The following is a 21,309-nucleotide window of genomic DNA, read 5'->3' as shown; positions in this document are numbered from 1 at the left end:
GTGTGTACCTGAATAACCACTGTTCCAGCGTTCACAACAGTATTTGTCTGACGGAAAATTGCTCGGTGCTAAAATTGCAAAAAAAATCAAAAGTTGATGTATTAATTTGTTAAAATTGAAAGTTTATATTAAATTTACAAAACACGCTGAAATTTATGATTGTTTACGCCATAAAGCATTTAATTAACGCTAAGGAATGAACTTTAGTTGAAATAACATGATAAGAAATTGGAGGTAGGGTATGAAATATGAGGTCCAAAAACCTTACCATTTCCAATATTTGGATAAGAGAGAAATCTAGTAACATAATTCCATTGGACCTCATTCACTTCACCATCTTTTTGTCTTACCAATTTCTCAAACTCTCACTCACAATCCAAGAAAATCAAGCTCTAAACAAATCAACAATCAAGAAAAACATGGCAGCAACAATGGCCACAATGGCAATTCTCAACACTAAATGCTTAACCAACAGAAACATCAACAACAAACAATCCCCACCCACAAAACCAGTCTCCCTCGCCCCATTAATCAAACCGCTCAAACTCGACCAAACCCAAGTTCTAACCGGCACAGCAATGGCCGGAGCAATCTTCTCTACTCTAAGCTCATGTGATCCAGCTTTTGCAGCTCAACAGCTAGCGGACATCGCCGAGGGTGACAACCGTGGACTAGCGCTTCTTCTACCGTTGATTCCGGCCATTGCATGGGTTCTATATAACATACTTCAACCGGCACTTAACCAGATAAACAAAATGAGACAGACTAAGGGTGTCATCGTTGGGCTCGGGCTCGGCGGGTTGGCCGCCACGGGGATGATGGCGGCGGCACCGGAGGCGTCCGCGGTTGAGCAGATTGCGGTGGTTGGTGAGGCGGTGAGTGATAATAGGGGTCAGCTTTTGTTGATTGTTGTAACGCCCGCGATTCTTTGGGTTCTTTATAATATTCTACAACCGGCTTTGAACCAAATCAATAAGATGAGATCTGGATGATTTATTTGTGAGTGATATAATCGAATTTGGTGTGATTGATTATGGTAGAAATTTACTTGTAATTGCACCTTACTATGGTAATTAAATGAAACTCTTTATTTTGATGTGTTGATTTTTGTAATGTAATTTTTAATTTTTGATTTTGTTTTATGCATGTAAGTTTATATGTGGTTGTAGATATCCTATCATCCGTAAAATACTGTAGTCGAAAAATCAGAAAACGCATCCGAATATTTTAATTGTGGTTGCATATATCCTAATTGAATTTATAAGTTTATTGCAAATCTATATATCATGTAAGAATTAGTTCAAAGTACCATGATCCATACAAGAGATTTAGATGTAATGTGAAAATGCAAACTAGAGTTTCATAAAATTTTAGATAGACAAGTGATATTTAGCCTATCTTTTTTAACTCATTTCATTGTATTGCTTTAAGTGACAGTAAAAGAGTGAGAGAATTAATTTTTTATTTTGAGAAGAGAAGAATGATTATATAATACTAATAAATATGTCAAATAATTTTATATAATAAGATTATAATAATATTATAATAATGTTATAGTAAAATTATTAATTTTTAAATACTGAAAGTAAAAATATAAAATTGGAAAAACGTAAAGTGCTTTGTTTTTCTTTTCCATGTTAAGGTAAAAATACAAATATTTTTATTTTTTAGGTAAATATATAAACTTCCAAATGTAAAATTGATAAATATTGTCGACATTAAGATGAGTTTTTGAATTTTTTTCCAATACGGTTATGAGTAACACGCCAGCAATTGATGGTTATTTCTAACTTGTTGAACGGAAGGGGTAATTTGTTTTATTTTCAAACAAAGAGGTGTAATTGTTTTCAAAATAGTTAATTTAAGGTTAAGATATATTTCAGTGAAAACTACGAGTGCTTTTGTGTACTTTTTGCCAACACAATTTTGTTTTTTCTGTTAATTAATAATTCAATGAAACAATACCTAAAATGATATAAAAAGGAATATACCTCACAGTTTTTAGGATGCAAACATTAACAATACCTCACATTTTAAATTATTTTCTACCAATTTATACAATTTATCCTCCATTTCTAAAAGGGAGTAGAATTAGAATAAGAATGAGGAATATAAAATGTAAATGGGAAGCATTCTTAAAAGCTAATCCACTCAAATAGCAACTGTGATTTGGATATGTTCTCATTGACTTTTTGTAATTGCTCAATTAAGCTTTTTCTTTTCTTTTTATTGTGAGGTGGTCTTATTAATCACTTGTTTATCATTTTTAAAATAAAGTAATTAATCTTTTCTTTGCAATTGCACCAACTTAAACTTTATCAATCCTTATCGATTTCTTTTTCCAAACCAGGTTTACTCTAATCTATGCACATAAAATAATCAATCTAATCCATAAAACTATCATGCATTAATTTAACTGTGTTGCCTTTTTTTTAATAATTAATTTCAAATCCGAACTGAAATTATACTTAATTTTTTTAGGTAAAATAATTTCATTAATGCTTACTTTATAGAATAAAATATTTTATATTTCAGATTATAAAAATATAGTGGATTTAAATTGAAGATTGTGTTGCAATTTGCAAATAGATATATTTAAATTGGGAGTCGAATATAATTATTGTAAATATTGACGGATCACATTATCACATAGTTTTTTTTTAAATATATTTTGTTTGGTTAAAAATATATTTATTATTTTGGCTAAAATTATATTGCCTTTTCTAATACTAAATTTTATCTTCAATATTAATTAAATTACAACTACTTTTTAGCCTTATTATTGACTAGAAAATTTTAATTTGGAATATGAGTATTTATGAATTTTCATATTTTCTATGATAATTTAGTATAGATACATTAGAAATTATCATACGTACATAGCTATATTTCGTTGTAGTTTGTATATCTTTCAATTAAGATTTTTTTTATGATTATTTTGTTTTGTACAAAATTAATCTTATTTTGTTTAATTATCATGGTCGGATGAAGTTTTATCACATTCATCCAATGGCAAAACACATAAAGTAAGCTAAAAATAAAATAATGATTGCCTTTTCCTTTAAATTATTTTTATGCATTTATGCATAGAGTTTCTAATCTTACCTTTTATTTAAAACAACCCCCCAATATTAATATATTAGCATTGCAATTACCGTCATCTAACTCCAAAAACATTACTACTATATTGATTATACAATTGGTATATCTCATAACAAACAACACTACCTAGTTTCACTCCACGTGGCACATAAACCTACCACATGTCGTTCCACCATTGGCTCAACAAAACAAAGTGTCCCCTATTTTTCTCCACTTGTACTTCCATGCAATCAAATTCAAACCCAATACCCAAATTTCCTCTCTTTCTCTCTCTACAAAACTCAATTCTAGAGAGAGAAACCCTACATTTCATGCAAAACACAAAATATTAAGACATTATGAAACCAACAAAACCACCAATTCTCAAATATTTTCTCATATCCCTTTTCTTTTTCCTCCCATTTCTTCTCTTTTTCTACAAAACCACCACCCCACCACCGCACAACCACCGTGATCCCACCGCCGGTTTAACAATCCGACCAGGCTACAAAACCTACGAATCATACATACAACGTCAACTAAACAAAACCCTAAATCCAAAACTAAGACAAACTTGGCTCACACGTGACTGGGATCGTAAAGTTACCGTTTTCACACAATTTTTCCAAGATTTCAAACAGAAAAAACTTCTTTTTAACGACTCAAAATCTTTAAGCATCGGAGCGCGCGTCGGACAAGAAGTTGAAGCTCTAAAACGCGCCGGAGTTCTCGACGCCGTCGGTATTGATCTTGTGCCGTACCCACCGTTGGTTATTAAAGGTGACTTTCATCATCAACCGTTCGATGATGAGACTTTTGATTTTGAGTTTTCGAATGTGTTTGATCATGCTTTGTATCCACGTAAATTTGTCCGTGAGATTGAACGGACGTTGAGGCCCGGTGGAGTCTGTGTTTTACACGTGGCGGTTGATAGACGGTCTGATAAATACTCTGCTAATGATTTGTTTAGCGTTGAACCGTTGATCGAGTTGTTTGAGAATTCGGAGCTGGTTTATGTCCGGAAAGTTGACGGGTTCGGGTTGGATACGGAGGTCGTGTTTAGAAAGAAGAAGAAGAAAGGTGGAGGGTGATACATTTAACGGTCCAAATTTTATTTTCATTTTTTGATACATTATAGTTTTAATTTGTGATATTTAGTAAAATAGTTAAATCATTTACGTGTATTATGATTAATGTTAAATTTGGTGGATTATATCTTTTTTAATTTAAATATTTAAATGAAAATTGACTCTTCCCCACATTGTTAAAATAATCAACAAAATGTGATAATCAAAGTTTTAAACTTTATAGCATTTGTATAATTGTATTTATGTAAATAACTAATTATTTTTAAAGATCTACGTACACATATGTTATTATTAAATGAAAGTTGAATCTGGTATTTCAACAATCGAACTGCTATGCTATTGATTTACGGCTTAACTGTTTCAACTCGTACATGAAACAAAAACACATTTATACAATATTAATAATATCAAATAACTAGATAATTTTAAAATTTAAATATATATACATAATATTACAATTAGCGAATGAATTGAAAATTAATAAATAGATCATATTCTAGTAAATAAAAATCAAATGATTTTTAGGTTTAGCTGATTCAATAATTTCAATTTTTTAAATTTTTTATTTACACTACCACATAAGTCACTTTCAGCAACACTAGAAAAGCAACACATTCAATACCGTTGCAATAGTATATATAAGGCAACACAAATGTTACAGTTAAAAACTGTTGCAAAGAAATTAATAAAATTCAAAAAATTACAATATAAGACAACACATATAGAAAACTATTGCATCAGCTTTAGAAAATGCAATAATTTGACTGAATCCAGCAACATTTTTAAACTGTTGCATTTTATTATTTCATACCAAATTATATTTTTAATTATATTTTAAAATCCTAATAAATAATAAACTACTCACTATTGTAATAAAATTTTAAAATCAGGTAAAGTTTCATCGATATTTTCTGATTTTGATAAGTAAATATTATGATAATTTTTTCATAATGCATCACCAATATTTTTTGATATAAAATTGCTGAATTAATCTAAGAAAATATAACAGTCTAAATAAATATAGCAACGCTTGTCATATTACTGTCTTAGCTTAAATACATAATTTTTCTTAAAAAATGGACACATATTTCAACTTACTGTATTAATTTATGGTTATTATAGATAACACTCATAAAGTTTTCAATATCATGCTTTTAAAGTTATAGCAGAGTCGCAAATCGAGTCGCAATGATTCTTAGTAAACGTTAATTTTCTCCAATCTTTTTATAGATTCTAAAATTATCGGGAATAGATTTGCAAGTTTTATTTTGTGCTCTCCTTTTCTCTCTTCTAGGGTTTCAGCAGCAGCAACAACCGTCATCCACCTCCTCCGCCTTTGCCGCTGTGAAATTATCATCGCTGTCGTACTTCAACTGAGCAGGTGATTCAGCTCTCGCGGTTGCCGATCATCTAAACTCAACTATTTTTTTTTTATTGCAGAGTCTTGATGCTCTGCTGAGGAGGAAGGTCCATTGCAATTCCAACACCGGTTTCGCTGCTCTTAGAAGGTGAGCTTGATTTCTCAAGAACAATTATATCACATGCGGATGAAATTCCCGTTAGGCTTCCTTCTATCATTAATTATATATAATTTTTAGGTTTTAATTATTTGATTTTCATTTCAATTTTGATATTGAATACGATTTCGATCTCTGGTGAGTTTTACAATTATATTCTTATTTTTTATTTAAATTGCAACGCTTTTATTTGTATTACAATAGTATAAAAAAACTGTTGCAATAGCTATCAAAACCTATTGCAGCGGCCGCAAATGTAGCGGATTGAAAAGCGTTGCAGTAGACCTAAGGCATCAGTTTTTGTACATACAGCAACACTTGTTCAGTGTTACTGAAAGTGACTTATGTGGTAGTGTTAGAAAAGATTGAAATATATATTTAATTTTTTAAGGAAGAACCAAATTGACCTGAAATCAAATTTGCGATCAAACTGACTGAATCGACAAATCTGATTAAGTTTTTTTTTTCCAAAGATTGCTGGATCAATTAAAAAGAATATTTCAGCGTTATAATTGATAGTGTAAATAATGCTCTTTGAGCCTTAGAAATTTGAGGATTTAATTGAATGAAAAAAATGAACAATTACATTTCTGAAAGTGCTCAAAATATGTAGATAAGCTTGCAAAAGTTGAAAAACTAGAGTCAAATCAAGAATATAAGTATGTCAAGTTGATTCAACAACATAACATCATCAAGTGGAAAGCATCATTAAATTTTTGACAATCAAGAAATTTGTTAATTGCAGGAAATGGAATTTGGAATCCAAGAAGGTTGGAATTTGCCACAGTAAAGGCACAAATGAAAAGAACGGATTTGAGGAAATAAAACAATTACCTAGGCTAGAGAAATTCTTAAATAAATCCAGTCTACCGCGTTATTCGTATACTAAATTAAATATATTGTAATACTTTATTAAAATAATATTAAAATTATAATAAATGTATTCAGATTTTAATGATGATATTATAATTTTGCAATCATTTTATTTTAATAAAGTATTATAATGTGATTGGTTTAATTTATGGATAACGTGATAGACTCATCTATCTAAGAGTTTCTCGCTAGGCTGTTATGCACTTCTAATGGGTCCCAAAGAATTAGGAATTACGTATAACAAATTTATAAGAGTTTTAAGTGAGATTAACGTAAAGCAAACGGAATAAAGTATAACTAGTTTGCCTCGTATGAGCAGAAGACACTAGTTTTCTGTTTCTGGCTTTTGCCAGCTCTTCTGTTAACAAAAAAAAAAAGAGTGGATGAATTAAAAGTTGGAATTTAAGATATATACTTTTGGAGGTGGATTTGACGAATTAAATGATGCCACGTAAGGAGGGACAATGAAGGTGGTATAAAATGCAGGATTAAATAGCATTTTCCTTATTTTATTTTAGTTTAGTTATGAAATTTAAAATTTTTTTAGTTATCATATTTTAATTTTTTTTCATGAGAAATTTTTTCAGTAAAAAATACTTATATGGCAGCTGAATTTTGCCACATGACAATCGGATTTTGTTTTGTTTTTGTTTTTTGAAAATTTGTTATGTTTTTGTAATTTCATTTTAGAGTAGATTTTTAGGTAAAGTTATGCATATATGACAAATTTTAAACAAAGAAAATTCGGCTTCCGTAAGCATTTTTGGTCGGAAAATCTCATGTTGGAAAAGATAATAATGTAAAGTATGATAACTAAATAAAAATAAATAAACTTTAGTAACAAAAATAAAATAAAATGCAATATAGACATTCTCAAAATCAATTATCAATAAACTAAATTCATTTAACTATTTAGAATTTTGACACAAAAAATTTGACATCATAGAGAACTTATGAAATGAATTTTTGGCATAGAAAGGTCAAATTTTATATTAATAAAATCAGTCGAAGATTCTAATTGATAGAAATAAATTATTATTTAATTGCTTAACTTATTTTTTTAATCCAAAAACAAATAATAAATATATTAAAATTTATTATTCTATAAATACTTATTACTATAAAACAAAAATACAATCTAATAGATTAATTTATTTTAAATAAATAATTATTATATACTTGTATACTTATATATATATATATATATATATATATATATATATATATATATATATATATATATAAACTAAACTAAAATGAAAATAAATCAATTAAATTCAACTCTTTCTATATTATTAAGTTTTTTTCTCAAAGGCTATATTATTAAGTTGATTTATTAAAAGATACATCATTTATTATAAAAAGGCTTAATGGCGTAAAAAAATCATAAACTTTAGCGTGTTTTGCAAATTTAACATAAACTTTCAATTTTGGCAAATTAATACACAAACTTTTGATTTTTTGCAATTTTAGCACCGATCAATTTTTCTTCAAAAAAAATAGAGAAAAATGATGATGTGGACGTCGGAATACTGGTTATTCCGGTGTACACATCAGTATTTTTTTGAAGGAAAATTGATCGGTGCTAAAATTGCCAAAAATCAAAAGTTTGTGTATTAATTTGCCAAAATTGAAAGTTTATGTTAAATTTGCAAAACACGCTTAAGTTTGTGATTTTTTACGCAATTAAGCCTTATAAAAATTGTAAACTTTTTATTACAAATTCATTTTTACGATTTTTTGCTAAAGTTTCATTTTTTTTAACTTTTTTATGAAAAATCATTTCACAAGACTACGTATGATGTCGGATAAAGTTCAAAACAACACAATGACACATTAGTGTCAAAGTTCAAAACAACATATTAGTTAAATGAACTTATCCCAAATAAATTATAATCTAATGGCTAAACATATTAATTACATTCATTCTTACTCAGATCTCGGAAAAAAAAAACATTCACTTCAGTTTCGATACGTAGTTTTCTGTGTGATGAATCATTAGGTATACACAAACCGATAAAACTAATGAAATAGAACCATTAAGGGCTATTAACAAAAATTTGCAACATCACATAATGCCCAAAAAAGATCCAACAAAAGAGAAGTCCTGGATATATATAGACTCAAACAAGTAAAATTACAAGATGATCAAGGGTTCGCTTGACTATCAGGGACAACTTCAGCAGCTTGGCTTTCCGTCTCCTCCAGTTGCGAAAGGGTAGCCGTTATCTTAGCCTTCTTGTATCTGCTTGAACTTCTAAGAATTGCATCCAATGCCATACCTGAAATCCTGTTTTCATCAAAAGAAAGATCCAAGTTTAGAGAAAGACAGACTGATTTCACCAAAATCGAATTACTCTCTCTCTTTTACTGAACCAACTGAATTAACCAAAGCCAAATTAACCGAGTTAAAAACAGACTGATTTAAGCAAAATCGAATTACTTTCTCTCTTTAACTGAATCAACTGAATTAACCAAAGCCAAATTAACCGAGTTCTTAAAAAACAAACTTGAAATGATCGAATTAGTTGGTTAATTTGGTTTAAGCTATTTTTTCCCTAATGGAAGCAGAATGAAGTTGAACATCCAAAAGAAATTAGCATATGCACTTGGTTTTTCTTCTACTATTTAGAAGCTAATAAATAAGAGGCACCTAAAATCTAAATAGATACTGGTGTTAATTAATAATAAGAAACAAAATCTTCCGTCTCTGCCTCACTTACAATGGCATCGTTGGAGTTTTTCCACCTTCATGCTTCCGTTTCCAGCTGTTCAACCCTGATGCAAATTTCAATTGAAACAAAAGCTCAGAGCACATTGTCATCGCGAACAACAAGATGACTAAAATGAAACAAATTAATATTAATGCTGCAGATTCAATCATTTGTAATCCGTTCACATGTGAATGCTTTCCTTGAAGAAAAAATAATAAAAGAATTTCAGGGATTTACCATTTTGAGTTAAGTTAGATTCTGCATTACTTTCTCCATCTGAGTAGTCAGAAGACAATGATTTATCTGATGGAGTTCTTGTGCTATCTGAATTATCATCTTTATTTGAAAAAGCCTCATCATCTTTCTTCAATATTGAACCAGATACTCCTGTTAAGCTATCCTTGTGTTGTGCATTATTCACAACTTCCCCAGTCGAAGTTCTTTTGCTATTCATGCGATTGTTGTCTTCATTGGGAGTCCCGTTGACTCTTTTACTTAGAGGACTTGCGTCTTTTGAACTTTCCAAGCTAGGATTTAATGCAGCTCTTTTACTATTTGCATGAGAAATGGTACTGGATGGCTTGACAGCAACAGATTGTCTAGCTTTATCAGACTTGCTAAATGGTGGAGTTTTTACCACGCCGTCAGAAACTTTTGAAGGCCTTGCTTCAACCTTATAACTCTCATTTAAACTCTGTGAGCTTTGCAAATCAAGTGAAGTACTGTGAGAATTGGGATCAAGCTTCTTTTTCTTCTTCTTAGCTTTAATCTTACCATCTACTTCCTTAGCTTTAGTTGCGCTATCAGCCAGCACCTCACCAGAACTAACATTTTCGTGGTTATGTTGGCCAGGCACAAAATAATTTTTAAAGTTGATCTCATTGCTTTCAGTTTCCAGATTATCATCTGCATGGCCATTTTCAGAGGGATTCTTATTGACCACAGCTTCAAGACCCTCATTGTTGCTTTTCATTTTATGTTGTTGATCATTAGATGAATATTCTGCCTCCCTTGTGTTATTATCAGCCGATGGCGCAGAAACAATATTACCAGTGTTATTTTTCGATTCTGGAAGGTTGGAAATCCGCTTCTTCTTAATTTTCTTTTTTGATTTTCCATCCATGTTTTCACCACTAACTTCAACTTGTCCGAACTGCTTCACTGAGTCCACTGCATTCTGTATATGTTGTTGATCATTAGATGAATTTTCTGCCTGCCTTGTGTTATTATCAGCTGATGGCGCAGAAACAACATTACCAGCAACCTTGGTGTCATTTTCCCATTCTGGAAGATTGGAAATCCGCTTCTTCTTAGTTTTCTTTTTTGACTTTCCGTCCATGTTTTGACCACTAACTTCAACTTGTCCAACCTGCTGCACTGATTCCACTGTATTCTGTATGATATCATCGATTTCCTTTGCAGTAACCAAAAGAGATGCACTTGTTTCCATTTCTGATACTACTTTCCCCCCTTTCATAGGTACATTATTTTCGCCTTTATTAAGGTTGCCGCCATTGTTATTTACATTGGAATCATGAGGCTCCATGGGAGATGTGCCACTACCGTCATTGTGTTCTACAACAGATACAGATGGTTTTTCGCTCAACTCGTTTGTCTTTTTGGATTTCTTTCTTTTCTTTGATGATTTTAAAGGAGACATAATTTCACCAGCTTCAGCCAATTTAGGACTGACAAGTACTTTAGCTGCTGAGGCTAAGTCATCCAGGACAGGTGAAATGTTCAGCGCTAAATTTTGTTCTTCAACTCCATTCTTGTGATTAACAGCTGCATTTTGATCATCTCCGAGGATATCATTCTCATTCCTGGAAATCTCAACTGCTTTCTCTGTGTTATCAGATTCTCTGACTTCAAGATGTACTGCATTAGTGGAAGGGCAATCTTCTGAAACTTTCATACTTTTGGAATCTGATTTAACTGCTAATCTAGAGGCATCGCATCTACTATCCACATTGCTAGCATCTAGGTTGCCGAGATCAGTATCTACACATGATTACATGAGCATCAGAAAACTGTTTTCAAGTCCTCTATTTGCTTTCTTTATCAACTAGGGGAAGAGGTAGAAAAGAAAAAGAAAATACTGAAAGGAAGAAAATACTAAGGCTATGTTCGGTTCTCGGAATATAATACATATGGGATTACTCTACAAAAGTTGCAGAATAGTAATTCCAGAGAATTACCAATACTTATTTAAATATCAGTCAAAGCACGGAATAACAATTATATTCCTTAACGATTCTATGAACCAAACATAGCCTTAAAGAGAGAAACAATTACATACAGATTTGTAGGCCAAATATCACTCACCTTGATTAAATGTATCTGTTGGTTTCTTCTTTTTCTTCTTCCCATTGCTTGAACCTGCAGACAGCAAATGAACATCCTCTGGAATTTCAGTTGAACTGCTCAAACTGGGATTTCTATTGTCCTGTTTGGCCAGTAGAGAATGCTCAGAGGCTGCCAATGGCTCAACCATTTCCTTATTTGATTCAGCAATCAAAGCTCCATTGTTCTTCAATGGATCTTCTTTACCATCTTTTCGCTCTTTAACTTTACGTCTTTTCTTTGTCACAGGCTCTGATTGCATATTATCTTCAACTAATTTATCACATTGAGTATTAATGTCACTTCTTAATTTCTCACTTTTAAGTTCGACATGCTTTTCTAACACAGCAGTCACTTCAGCACTTGCAACGACAGTCTCTTGCACTACACCACTTGACTCGTCAATATTACTTCTATCATCCTGTTTGCCCAGTAGAGAATGCTCAGAGGCGTCCAGTAGCTCAACCATCTCCTTATTTGATTCAGCAATCAAAGCTCCATTGTTCTTCAATGAATCTTCTTTACCATCTTTGCGCTTTTTAATTTTACGTTTTTTCTTTGCTACAGGCTCTGATTGCATATTATCTTCAACTGATTTATCACATTGCGTGTTAACATCACTTCCCAATTTATCACTTTCAAGTTCGACATGCTTTTCTAACACAGCGGTCACTTCAGCACTTGCAACTGCAGTCTCTTGCACTACAACATTTGACCCGTCAATATTATTTTTATCGTACTGTTTGGGCTGTAGAGAATGCTCAGAGGCTGCCAGTAGCTCAACCATATCCTCATTTGGTTCAGCAATCAAAGCTCCATTGCTTTTCAATAAACCTTCCTTACCATCTTTGTGCTTTTTAATTTTACGCTTTTTCTTCGCCATAGGTTCAGATTGCAAATTTTCTTCAACTGATTTATCACATTGCATATTAACATCACTTCTCAATTTATCACTTTCAAGTTCGACAGGCTTTTCTAACACAACAGTCCCTTCAGTACTTGCAACAGCAGTCTCTTGCACTGCACCACTTGAGTCACCAATAGTATTTCTATTTTCGGTTGCTTCATCACATGAAACCACAGACACAACAATCTCTTGCTGTGATACATTTTTATCAGAATCAGGTACTAAAGCATCCTCTTTCAAACCAAGGTCATTCTTAGCATATTTAACTTTCTTTTCACTCTTACGTTTTTTCTTAGTACGAGATCTAGAATCTAAACCTATTTCCGCCGGTGCATCACCCTGCACATCATCACTAATCTCATCCCTAGCATTCCTTTTCCTACCTCCAATAGGACCCTCAATTTCATTTTCCTTATCACAATTATCGACATCCAAAGGTTTAACATTGCCATTGTTTCCGCCGCTACATTCAACACCAATCTCCACAATCTCTAAACCACGGTTTCCATGAACAACATCCAAATCCGAACTTAACCGGTCATCAAAAAACGAAATTGCTTTCAGTTTCAAAGGGCGGTTATAACCAACATCATCAACATCATGCTCCTCCTTTACACTACTAGAAACATCAGCTGTTACAAACCAACATTTATCTATGCCATGAAAAACACTCGTTGCCAGCATTTTATCCGATAATTGATAAAAACAACCTTTTCTCTTCACCTAAAGTTCAAAAACATATACATCAAGAAAATGACAGAAAATTGTAAAAATGAAAACTAATCATAAAATTTAACCTAACAAAAGCACAAAACAATTTACCTTCAATGCATGGATTTTTATATCCCCAAATTTAGGAAAACCCGATGAATGTTCTTGAATTATTCTCTCTGCATAATTAACACGAAATTAACATTTAAATATAATTAATCAGAGTCAATTTTCAAACTGAAAACTAAAAACTTGAGCGTAAGATTACAGAATTAACAGAAATTATTAGAAATTACCTTTAAGATCGGAAACGGTGTCGGACGGGGAGATGAAGGTGGCGAAATGAGTGTTGAGGCTTGTGTCGATGAAAACGGAACAACACGACGTCGTTTCACTTTCCGGCTTCCCCATTCTATAGATATTGGTAACGCTGTTATTAGGGTTTTAGATTCAGGGTTTAGTTTCTTTTCTTTTTATTGTATTTCCATGGCGGCAGTGTGTGGTTATGAGAGGGAATGTGAAAAGATAAACTTATGAAACGACACCGCTGCGGTTTTACTTTTTACATCATACTAATATTTATTAAATAGTAGAAAATAATCTTATATTTGAAAAATATTTAGTAGAATTTACTTAAATTAAATGGCACTTTATATTTAATAAAGTCTTAGAAAATTAACTAATAACTTTCTATATTACAAAACCTTAATTATTTATATTATTTATTATATGTTTTTTATTTTATATCACTCAATTTTATTTATGTATTAATTAGTATTAAGATTCTTTTATTTTTAATACTACTATTTAATAATATAAGCATTTAAATTAATTACTAAACATATATTTTGTATAATATATTCATTATTAATTGATTCTGATACTTTGCCAATTAGATTAACAATAAAAAGAGGTTATTATAAATAAACTCTTAAGTAAGTTATAGATCTATTGAAATTAAATTCCTAATTAATTTTATCTCTCTTTATTAGAATTAGAAATATCATACTTTTTAATATTTATAAATATTTGTTATATTTAAATTACATAAATAACCTGGACAAGAAAGATATTATAAAAGATTACCAAATTTTATATTTTACTTAAAAATGGATACTAACTTACGTGACGTATGAGTCGATTGCTCACAAAAGGAATTTTCTTTACATATTCTAATTCAAATGGTCACATCAAATCGAAACATATCTTTTAAATTAAAAAATTAAAGTTTAGCGACTTTTAGAAAACTAGTTTTGCACTACGTGCTACGCACGTGGCTCGTAATGTGACTTGTCATTTTAATTAAATTTGATATAATTATATCAATTTAATATATTTATAACCAACATTAGTCAGAATTGTTAAAAATAAATAATATTTATTAATTTATTATTCGTTGAAATTAATTGATTTTAATAATATTTATTTATAATTTATAGTACCATATATTTTACATATACCTAACATTAAATTAGTTATACTTTTTTTGAATTATAAATTATTTTTATGAAATGGAATTCAATTCCTTATTTACACAGAACTCTATTTTTAATAATGAAATAATTATATTTTAATTTTATTCTTAATTAGTAGTCTGGAGTAATAGCTATTAAATTTTATTTTAGATTATTAATTAATGAATAAATTTAAAAGAATTCTTAGGAAAAGGGATTATAATTTTTAATTCCGTAAATCAATTTAGTCACGATGATTTTATACTTAGGGGGTGTTTGGTTCAGCTTTTTGGTGGAGCTTTTAGCTTTTGCTTTTCAAAAAGCTCCACCAAAGCGTTTGGTGAGAAATTTTTCAGAGCTTTTAGGAGCTTTTTGAACCTCCAACAGCTGCTGTTTGAAAAGCTCCATTTTGGAGCTTTTTGCCAACAGCTGCTAGCTGTTTCATTATTTAGACAAAATTACCCCTATTAGAATATATCGTTTTTTTATATATAAAATTATTTAATTTATTTTTAAATACTCTAATCATTTATAAATTATATAAAATTATTTTATTTATATTAAAACAAATATAATTTAATAACTTTTTAAAAAATTTATTATAAATTTATCAAAAAAATGTCTAAATAAATTTAAACTAAATATTGCTTCTTATAAAAAAATAATTATTAATACTTTTAATAAATAATATATGATATAATATATTCATAATTTAATAAATAAAAACAAAAATTATGCCCTTTACAGTCATTTTATATATAAACAATTACAGCTAATTAAATCTTACCAAACACTTATGGTCTATCAGCTATCAGCTAACAACCAACAGCGAACAGCTATCAGCAACAGCTAACACCCACCAGCTACAAGAAACAGCTGAACCAAACAGGCCCTTATACATAATTTTACATAAAAACAATTGCAAAAAATCGTTATAAAATCTTTAAACTCCTGGTCAACTTCAAGTTAAATTTCAATTGACTTCAAATTAAACTCTTTATTTATAAAAGACATTTAGTTGTAAGAAATTTTAAACTCAAAATTAAACACCACCTTATATATTCATATAAAATATTAAACGTCAAATAAAACATACTACTTAATCATATGTTTCCTATGCAAATAACAACTTTTAAATTAATATTTTTTTAATAATTCAATTATATCAAAATAAAACTCTACCTAAGAAAGTGGCAAATTAATTTCTTTATATGATTATAAATAATAGGTATATATAACAAGGATGAGCTTTAATGGAGTGCAATTAGTATTTAGTAGTATTTACTTGTGCCACACAAGATTGATGATGCCGAGGAATATATTTTTTAGATCCTGGAGAATTGAGAAAGGAGGGCAAGAAACCTTCTTTTTTTAGGAGGAGCATTTGTAGAAAATAAATAGAAAACGTAGTGAATTAAAATCAAATTCACAATCTCCTTATTCTAACAGTATTTTATTCTTTATTAATTACTAATTTAATTAGGATAAGTAATGACCATAAAACCAATTATTAATATAAATTTTAAAGGATTATTTCGTAAATTTGCCTGTCCCCCCCATCCGTGCTTTTATATATAGTATAGATAAATAAAGGTTCGGCACCATTTATGGAGTTGCTTTATTCTCACACATGTTTCTAACAAATGAAGAATGAATGATCTCCATGAAGTTTGGAGACATACAAAAAGCATGAATAGTAAGAATTTGTTAAAGAAACAACAATCATTACTGAAATTAGGCCTATCTTATGCATGTAGTCTCAAGATTTAAACAATTTTATCACAAATTTCACATAATCTGCAACTTTTCGCCAACATGCAAAAGGGCTACAAAAGATGAAAAATAAGATGCTAAAATGCTAAAAATCTTGCAAGAAAGATGATGAAAAAGATTAAATTAAAGCAACAGTTTCGGAATCCTAATAGTTTACTCCTTTTTCCTAGAATCTTTCTGTTGTCCTCTCTTTCGGATCCCGAGGCAAAACTTAAATCGCCAAGCATCGAAAGCAGATTCCGGCAATAAGGATACCAAGCCCCATAGAAGGGAATGGGGCCAGTAAGGTGTGCAGCGTGGTTCATAGCCTATCCAGCGTAAACCTGCCCGCGCATACCCATCTGTAGATGGAACGAAGAACGAAGATCTCTTTATTGATGCCATCTTTGTGGCGACATAGAGCGGAACCTAGATCAAACAAATTTCAATCCGTTAGCAGAAGATTTATGGTGCTTAAACCCAACTTATGATAATACCACAAATCAGTGCTTTGGATAATTACCCACATCAACAAACTACACATAAGAAACAATGCACATAACTTTTGTTTATATAGCACAGAAATGGAAACATCAAAACGAAAACGCCGAAATGAAAAACAGCGAATAATATTTTTTACAAGAATGGATAATAAATATAGAGTTTCGGAGTTTCAAAGCATCTTAGAAAACGTAATGAAGAGCTGAAATATACGATTCGAGAAGTTTCTGTAAAACGTAGACCTTTATATCAATGTCCTTTTCAGAGTAAAATTTGTCTGGTGAAATTGTCAACCAAATTACATGCAAGTGGATAAAGAAGTCAAATAAGTTAACAACCACAAGTCATTTTGTAGGACCAATAATTTTTTCAAACACTCAAACCATTACTGAAACACAATAAGCAATGCGTGTATGAAGGAATTATTTAAGTTGTGCAACATACATATCTTGTGAATATATCATGCATTGACTAATTACAAATGATAAAAGATATCCTCTAGCTAACAACCACTTTATTTATAGCAATTCCAGTCGTTCGTGCATTGCAATAGCGTAACGAAAAATTTCACTCTAAAAGTTCCTAATAAGAAAATAATTTTGATTAGGCCAACTTTCTCTTGTTACTAAAGAAACATATGTTGGGTTCAAACAGAGAAAAGGTAAGATATTCACCACCTATGGCAAGTTATGTTCCACAGAAATGAAAACGTTGGTACAAAAACTATTGAAACGGAAAATGGTAAAATTAATTTTTTTCTTCACTTTAATGAGTTATAAATGTAAACCGAGTTTCACAATCGTTTTCAAAAACGGAAACGAAATGCTAAAACCTAAGTCTCGACAAGTTTCTGTACAATATAGACGGCAAGTTATTCTTAGAATTTGGAAGCACACAAAACTGCCTATTTCTATCAACCAATGGTTCAAGCAGTTGACATCTAATCTATCGAGGTTATCTTTCAACAGAGATCGATCCTACTAATAATTTCTATTTATTGCATCATCATTTTGCACGAAACAATGCTATTTTCTCCAACATCTTTGGCACGCAGAACATATTATTATCTGCTTCTCTAAATAATGATGTGATTTTGTTTCAAAATTCCCATGTAAACAGCAAATATGAACACTCAGTTAGATATTAACTCAGCTAACCCATAACATCTTATCACTTCCACCCAAATTTTATTCCAATGCTAAAAGGATAACTATATTTCAGAATTAAGATTACCTGACATTGCACGTCAATCCCACTGTTCTTGTATTCAACATAAAGGCATCTAGAGAACTGATCAATATACCTGATAACAACCAAAACAAAATGAATCATCTTAGAACATCAAAAAAGAAACAACATTACAGTTAGGTAGCACAGACACTTCATTCAATCAATGTGTCCCGTCTCAGAGACGTGCCGGACACTTGAAGTTTCCGAAACGTGCAAGACGCTTGAGTTCTCCCGGAATCGTGCAGGACACTTGAGGTCCCGGAATCGTGCAGGACACTTGAGGTCCCGGAAACGTGCCGGACACTTTACCGTTCGGGAAACGTGCCGGACACTTGACATTCCGGAAACGTGCCGGACACTTGACGTTCCGGAAACGTGCCGGACACTTGATGTTTTGGACACGGAATTTCATTTTTTACATCGGAAACGTGTCAAATACTAGACATTTCGGACACGGAACTTTTACGTCGGAAATCTAAAAATAATCCCGTATTCCCGTGCTACCTAGAATCAAACTCTCAATGAAATCCCTCAAATATCACGAAAAACGAACAACTAAACTGAATGGCTTACGCTTTTGTAGCAGCATAAACAGCATAAAGAGGATCGGAAGGAATAACAATAGCAGCACCAGACCCAATATTAACAACCGCTCCCTTCTTCCTCTTCAACATACCCGGCAAAACAGCTCGAGTAACCTTAGTAGTTCCCTCAACATTAACCTTAATCAAATTCCTCAACAAACCCTCATCAACTTCATGAAAGAATCTCGCATAAGGATACGAAACCCCGACATTATTAATCAAAACACCAACATCTAACTCCCCAATTGTCTCCTTAATCCTCTCAACACCCTCATCAATCTCCCCACTAAAATCAACCACAACTGATTTAATCTGGACATTCCCATGTTTAGACATAATCGAATCAGACACATCTTTAAGCTTGTCCGGATTCCGACCGACTAGAACCAAATTCAAACCCTTTTTAGCCAATTGGAAAGCGAAAGCTTTGCCAATACCGTCGGTTGGACCGGTTATAAGAGCCCAAGATCCGTATTTCTTCAGATTCTTGGCGGGTCTGAGGAAATTAACGTAGACCCAGTTGAGTAAAGTGAAGAAGAGTTTCAAAAGTTGTAATGAACCTAAAGAAAACAGTACGAGAAACCATACGGGTTGAGATTTAAGATTGTCGAAAAAACAGAGCTCCATTTTAATTTTTGAGATGTTGGTTTTGGGTGGGAGGATTAAGTAAAAGAAGCCAATAAATATGAAGTGAAAACAGAGGATGAGATTTGAGAAAGGTCGGCAGAGACAGTTGAGAGATGGGATTAAATAATTAAAATGGATCTGAAAGAGAAATGGTAGCTAAGTAGATGAGCTGAAAACCACCTTATTTAACTACTAAATTGATGACTGGCAGCCATTTATAGCACAACGTGAGGGCATCCCTCTCTGCTCTGCTGATTTCTATTTTCATAGTCTTATTTTACTGTGGAGATGCTCTCCTAAATTAAATAAAGTCTAAAATTAAAACCGTATTCATATAGCCATTTAATATTGGCTTAATTACTTAAAAACCACTCACCTTGAACTTTTTTTTTCGTTTATACCCTTACCTAGGAAAACATTCATTTATATCCTGACGTATGTATTTATGTTTCACCTCTACCCCGAGACACTAAGTTAACCTCTTTTCATTAAGAAAAAAGTTTAAAATAGTTCTTCATTTTTAACCTAAACTAATTAGAGATTAATTAGAAATGAATTTTTTTCTAAATAAAGGACTAATTAAACTTTTTTTTAAATGAAAAGAGATTAATTTAGTGCCTCGGAGTAGCGGTAAAATATAAACGCATACGTCAGAGTATAAATGAACTTTTTCCTAGGTCAGGGTATAAACGAAAAAAAAATTCAAGGTGGGTGGTTTTTAAATAATTAAACCTTTAATATTTGAAATTAAAATTTTAGCTCCACAAAAAAATTGATAAGTATGAAAGAATAAAAACATCTCATTGTATATCAAAAAATTATTAATAATTTATTTTGTCTTTTCTTTTGACATGTTTTAGATTATGTTAATAGTTTTAGTTATTTTTTTTAGTAAATACTTCAATAGATGGAATTTTTTTCTCTATTTGCTTTAATGTTAAAAGTTTTTTTTTGTCCTGGCCAAAGTTTTTTTGATTTTTTATTTACTGTGAAGATTTTTTTGGTCCAATCAAGATCTTTTTGAAGTTTTTTTAGTTTACATGTCAAAAATTTCATAATTTAATTAAAAAAATTTAACTAAAGAAAAGAATGAAGATTTTTTTTATCAATGTTTAGTTTGATGTTTTGTTTAATATTTAGTTTGATAATTGTTGATGCTATATTTGTCTTTTGGATTCCTCTTGTAGACGGTTTTGAAAAGTATAGAACTTCAATGGATAACTGACTATGGATCTAGTCGAATGAGATAAAAGTCAAAACACTCGCACTAACATAATGTTGTTCATCGTTATGCTCCGAAATGACACTTAGGGTCCGTTTGGTTCAAGGTTGGGAATGGGAATCGGAATGGGAATGGGAATGGGAAGGAATGGGAATGGGAATGATTGTTTTCATTTTTTGTTTGGTTCAAATTAGTGTAGGAATGGGAATGAATAAAGTTTAATAAAAAAATTATTTATTATTTATTAAAAAATACTTTTTTTATTTTTTTTAAATATTTTTTTATATAAAAAAATAAAAATATTTTAAAAAAAATTAAAAAATATTTAAAAAAAATTAAAAAATTATTTTAAAAAAAAATTTAAAAAAATTTTAAAACAATAAAAAATTATTTTCGAAAAAATAAAAAAAATATTTTCGAATTTAAAAAAATTATTTTTAAAAAAAATTAAAAAATTATTTTTAAAAAAAATTAAAAATTATTTTAAAAAAAAAATTATTTAAAAAATATTAAAAAAATAATTTTAAAAAATATAAAAAAACGTTTTTTTTATTATTTTAAGTATAATTTTTTTAAATAAATATTTTAAAATAATTTTTTTAATAATTATATATTTATTATTTATTATTAAAATATTTGTAAAATTTTGATTCCCATTCCCAAAAGTTCATTCCCATGGGGTAAGGGGGGAATGGGTGATTCCCA

At 30.6% G+C, this 21,309-nt stretch overlaps 4 protein-coding genes across 4 annotated transcripts; 2 read left to right on the top strand and 2 right to left on the bottom strand.

The window, feature by feature from the left end:
* The first annotated feature begins 233 nt into the window (after positions 1-233).
* On the top strand, positions 234-1,096 carry LOC126657475 (photosystem II core complex proteins psbY, chloroplastic). The gene has a single exon (XM_050352169.1). The coding sequence runs from the start codon at positions 249-251 to the stop codon at positions 990-992; it is 744 nt and encodes a 247-aa protein (XP_050208126.1). The 5' UTR covers positions 234-248; the 3' UTR covers positions 993-1,096.
* Positions 1,097-3,329: 2,233 nt separating this feature from the next.
* On the top strand, positions 3,330-4,306 carry LOC126656236 (uncharacterized). The gene has a single exon (XM_050350749.2). The coding sequence runs from the start codon at positions 3,441-3,443 to the stop codon at positions 4,170-4,172; it is 732 nt and encodes a 243-aa protein (XP_050206706.1). The 5' UTR covers positions 3,330-3,440; the 3' UTR covers positions 4,173-4,306.
* Positions 4,307-8,499: 4,193 nt separating this feature from the next.
* LOC126655433 (uncharacterized) lies at positions 8,500-13,756 on the bottom strand. The gene is made up of 6 exons (XM_050349620.2): positions 13,531-13,756; positions 13,346-13,413; positions 11,599-13,246; positions 9,511-11,274; positions 9,283-9,337; positions 8,500-8,849 (listed from the first exon to the last, which is right to left on the bottom strand). Exons 1-6 carry the CDS (start codon positions 13,643-13,645, stop codon positions 8,708-8,710), a joined length of 3,792 nt encoding a protein of 1,263 aa, XP_050205577.1. The 5' UTR covers positions 13,646-13,756; the 3' UTR covers positions 8,500-8,707.
* Positions 13,757-16,413: 2,657 nt separating this feature from the next.
* LOC126656118 (very-long-chain 3-oxoacyl-CoA reductase 1-like) lies at positions 16,414-19,651 on the bottom strand. The gene is made up of 3 exons (XM_050350603.2): positions 18,745-19,651; positions 18,175-18,244; positions 16,414-16,869 (listed from the first exon to the last, which is right to left on the bottom strand). Exons 1-3 carry the CDS (start codon positions 19,380-19,382, stop codon positions 16,615-16,617), a joined length of 963 nt encoding a protein of 320 aa, XP_050206560.1. The 5' UTR covers positions 19,383-19,651; the 3' UTR covers positions 16,414-16,614.
* Positions 19,652-21,309: the final 1,658 nt, after the last annotated feature.

The sequence above is a fragment of the Mercurialis annua genome, linkage group LG7 (assembly GCF_937616625.2).
Source record: "Mercurialis annua linkage group LG7, ddMerAnnu1.2, whole genome shotgun sequence".
Classification (NCBI taxonomy): Eukaryota; Viridiplantae; Streptophyta; class Magnoliopsida; order Malpighiales; family Euphorbiaceae; genus Mercurialis; species Mercurialis annua.
Note: the sequence above shows the minus strand (reverse complement) of the source record. Positions and strands in the feature narration are given on the sequence as shown.

What these genes read in the sequence shown, in the direction of transcription:
- LOC126655433 (XM_050349620.2), bottom strand. Translation starts at nt 13,645, where the DNA reads ATGGGGAAGCCGGAAAGTGAAACGACGTCGTGTTGTTCCGTTTTCATC. An exon ending in CACCGTTTCCGATCTTAAAG is followed by an intron (nt 13,414 to 13,530) that starts GTAATTTCTAAT and finishes TTAATTATGCAG; the next exon opens with AGAGAATAATTCAAGAACAT. An exon ending in AACAGATACATTTAATCAAG is followed by an intron (nt 11,275 to 11,598) that starts GTGAGTGATATT and finishes AATCATGTGTAG; the next exon opens with ATACTGATCTCGGCAACCTA.
- LOC126656118 (XM_050350603.2), bottom strand. Translation starts at nt 19,382, where the DNA reads ATGGAGCTCTGTTTTTTCGACAATCTTAAATCTCAACCCGTATGGTTT. An exon ending in GTTTATGCTGCTACAAAAGC is followed by an intron (nt 18,245 to 18,744) that starts GTAAGCCATTCA and finishes GGTTGTTATCAG; the next exon opens with GTATATTGATCAGTTCTCTA. An exon ending in GGATTGACGTGCAATGTCAG is followed by an intron (nt 16,870 to 18,174) that starts GTAATCTTAATT and finishes TGTTTGATCTAG; the next exon opens with GTTCCGCTCTATGTCGCCAC.
- LOC126656236 (XM_050350749.2), top strand. Translation starts at nt 3,441, where the DNA reads ATGAAACCAACAAAACCACCAATTCTCAAATATTTTCTCATATCCCTT.
- LOC126657475 (XM_050352169.1), top strand. Translation starts at nt 249, where the DNA reads ATGAGGTCCAAAAACCTTACCATTTCCAATATTTGGATAAGAGAGAAA.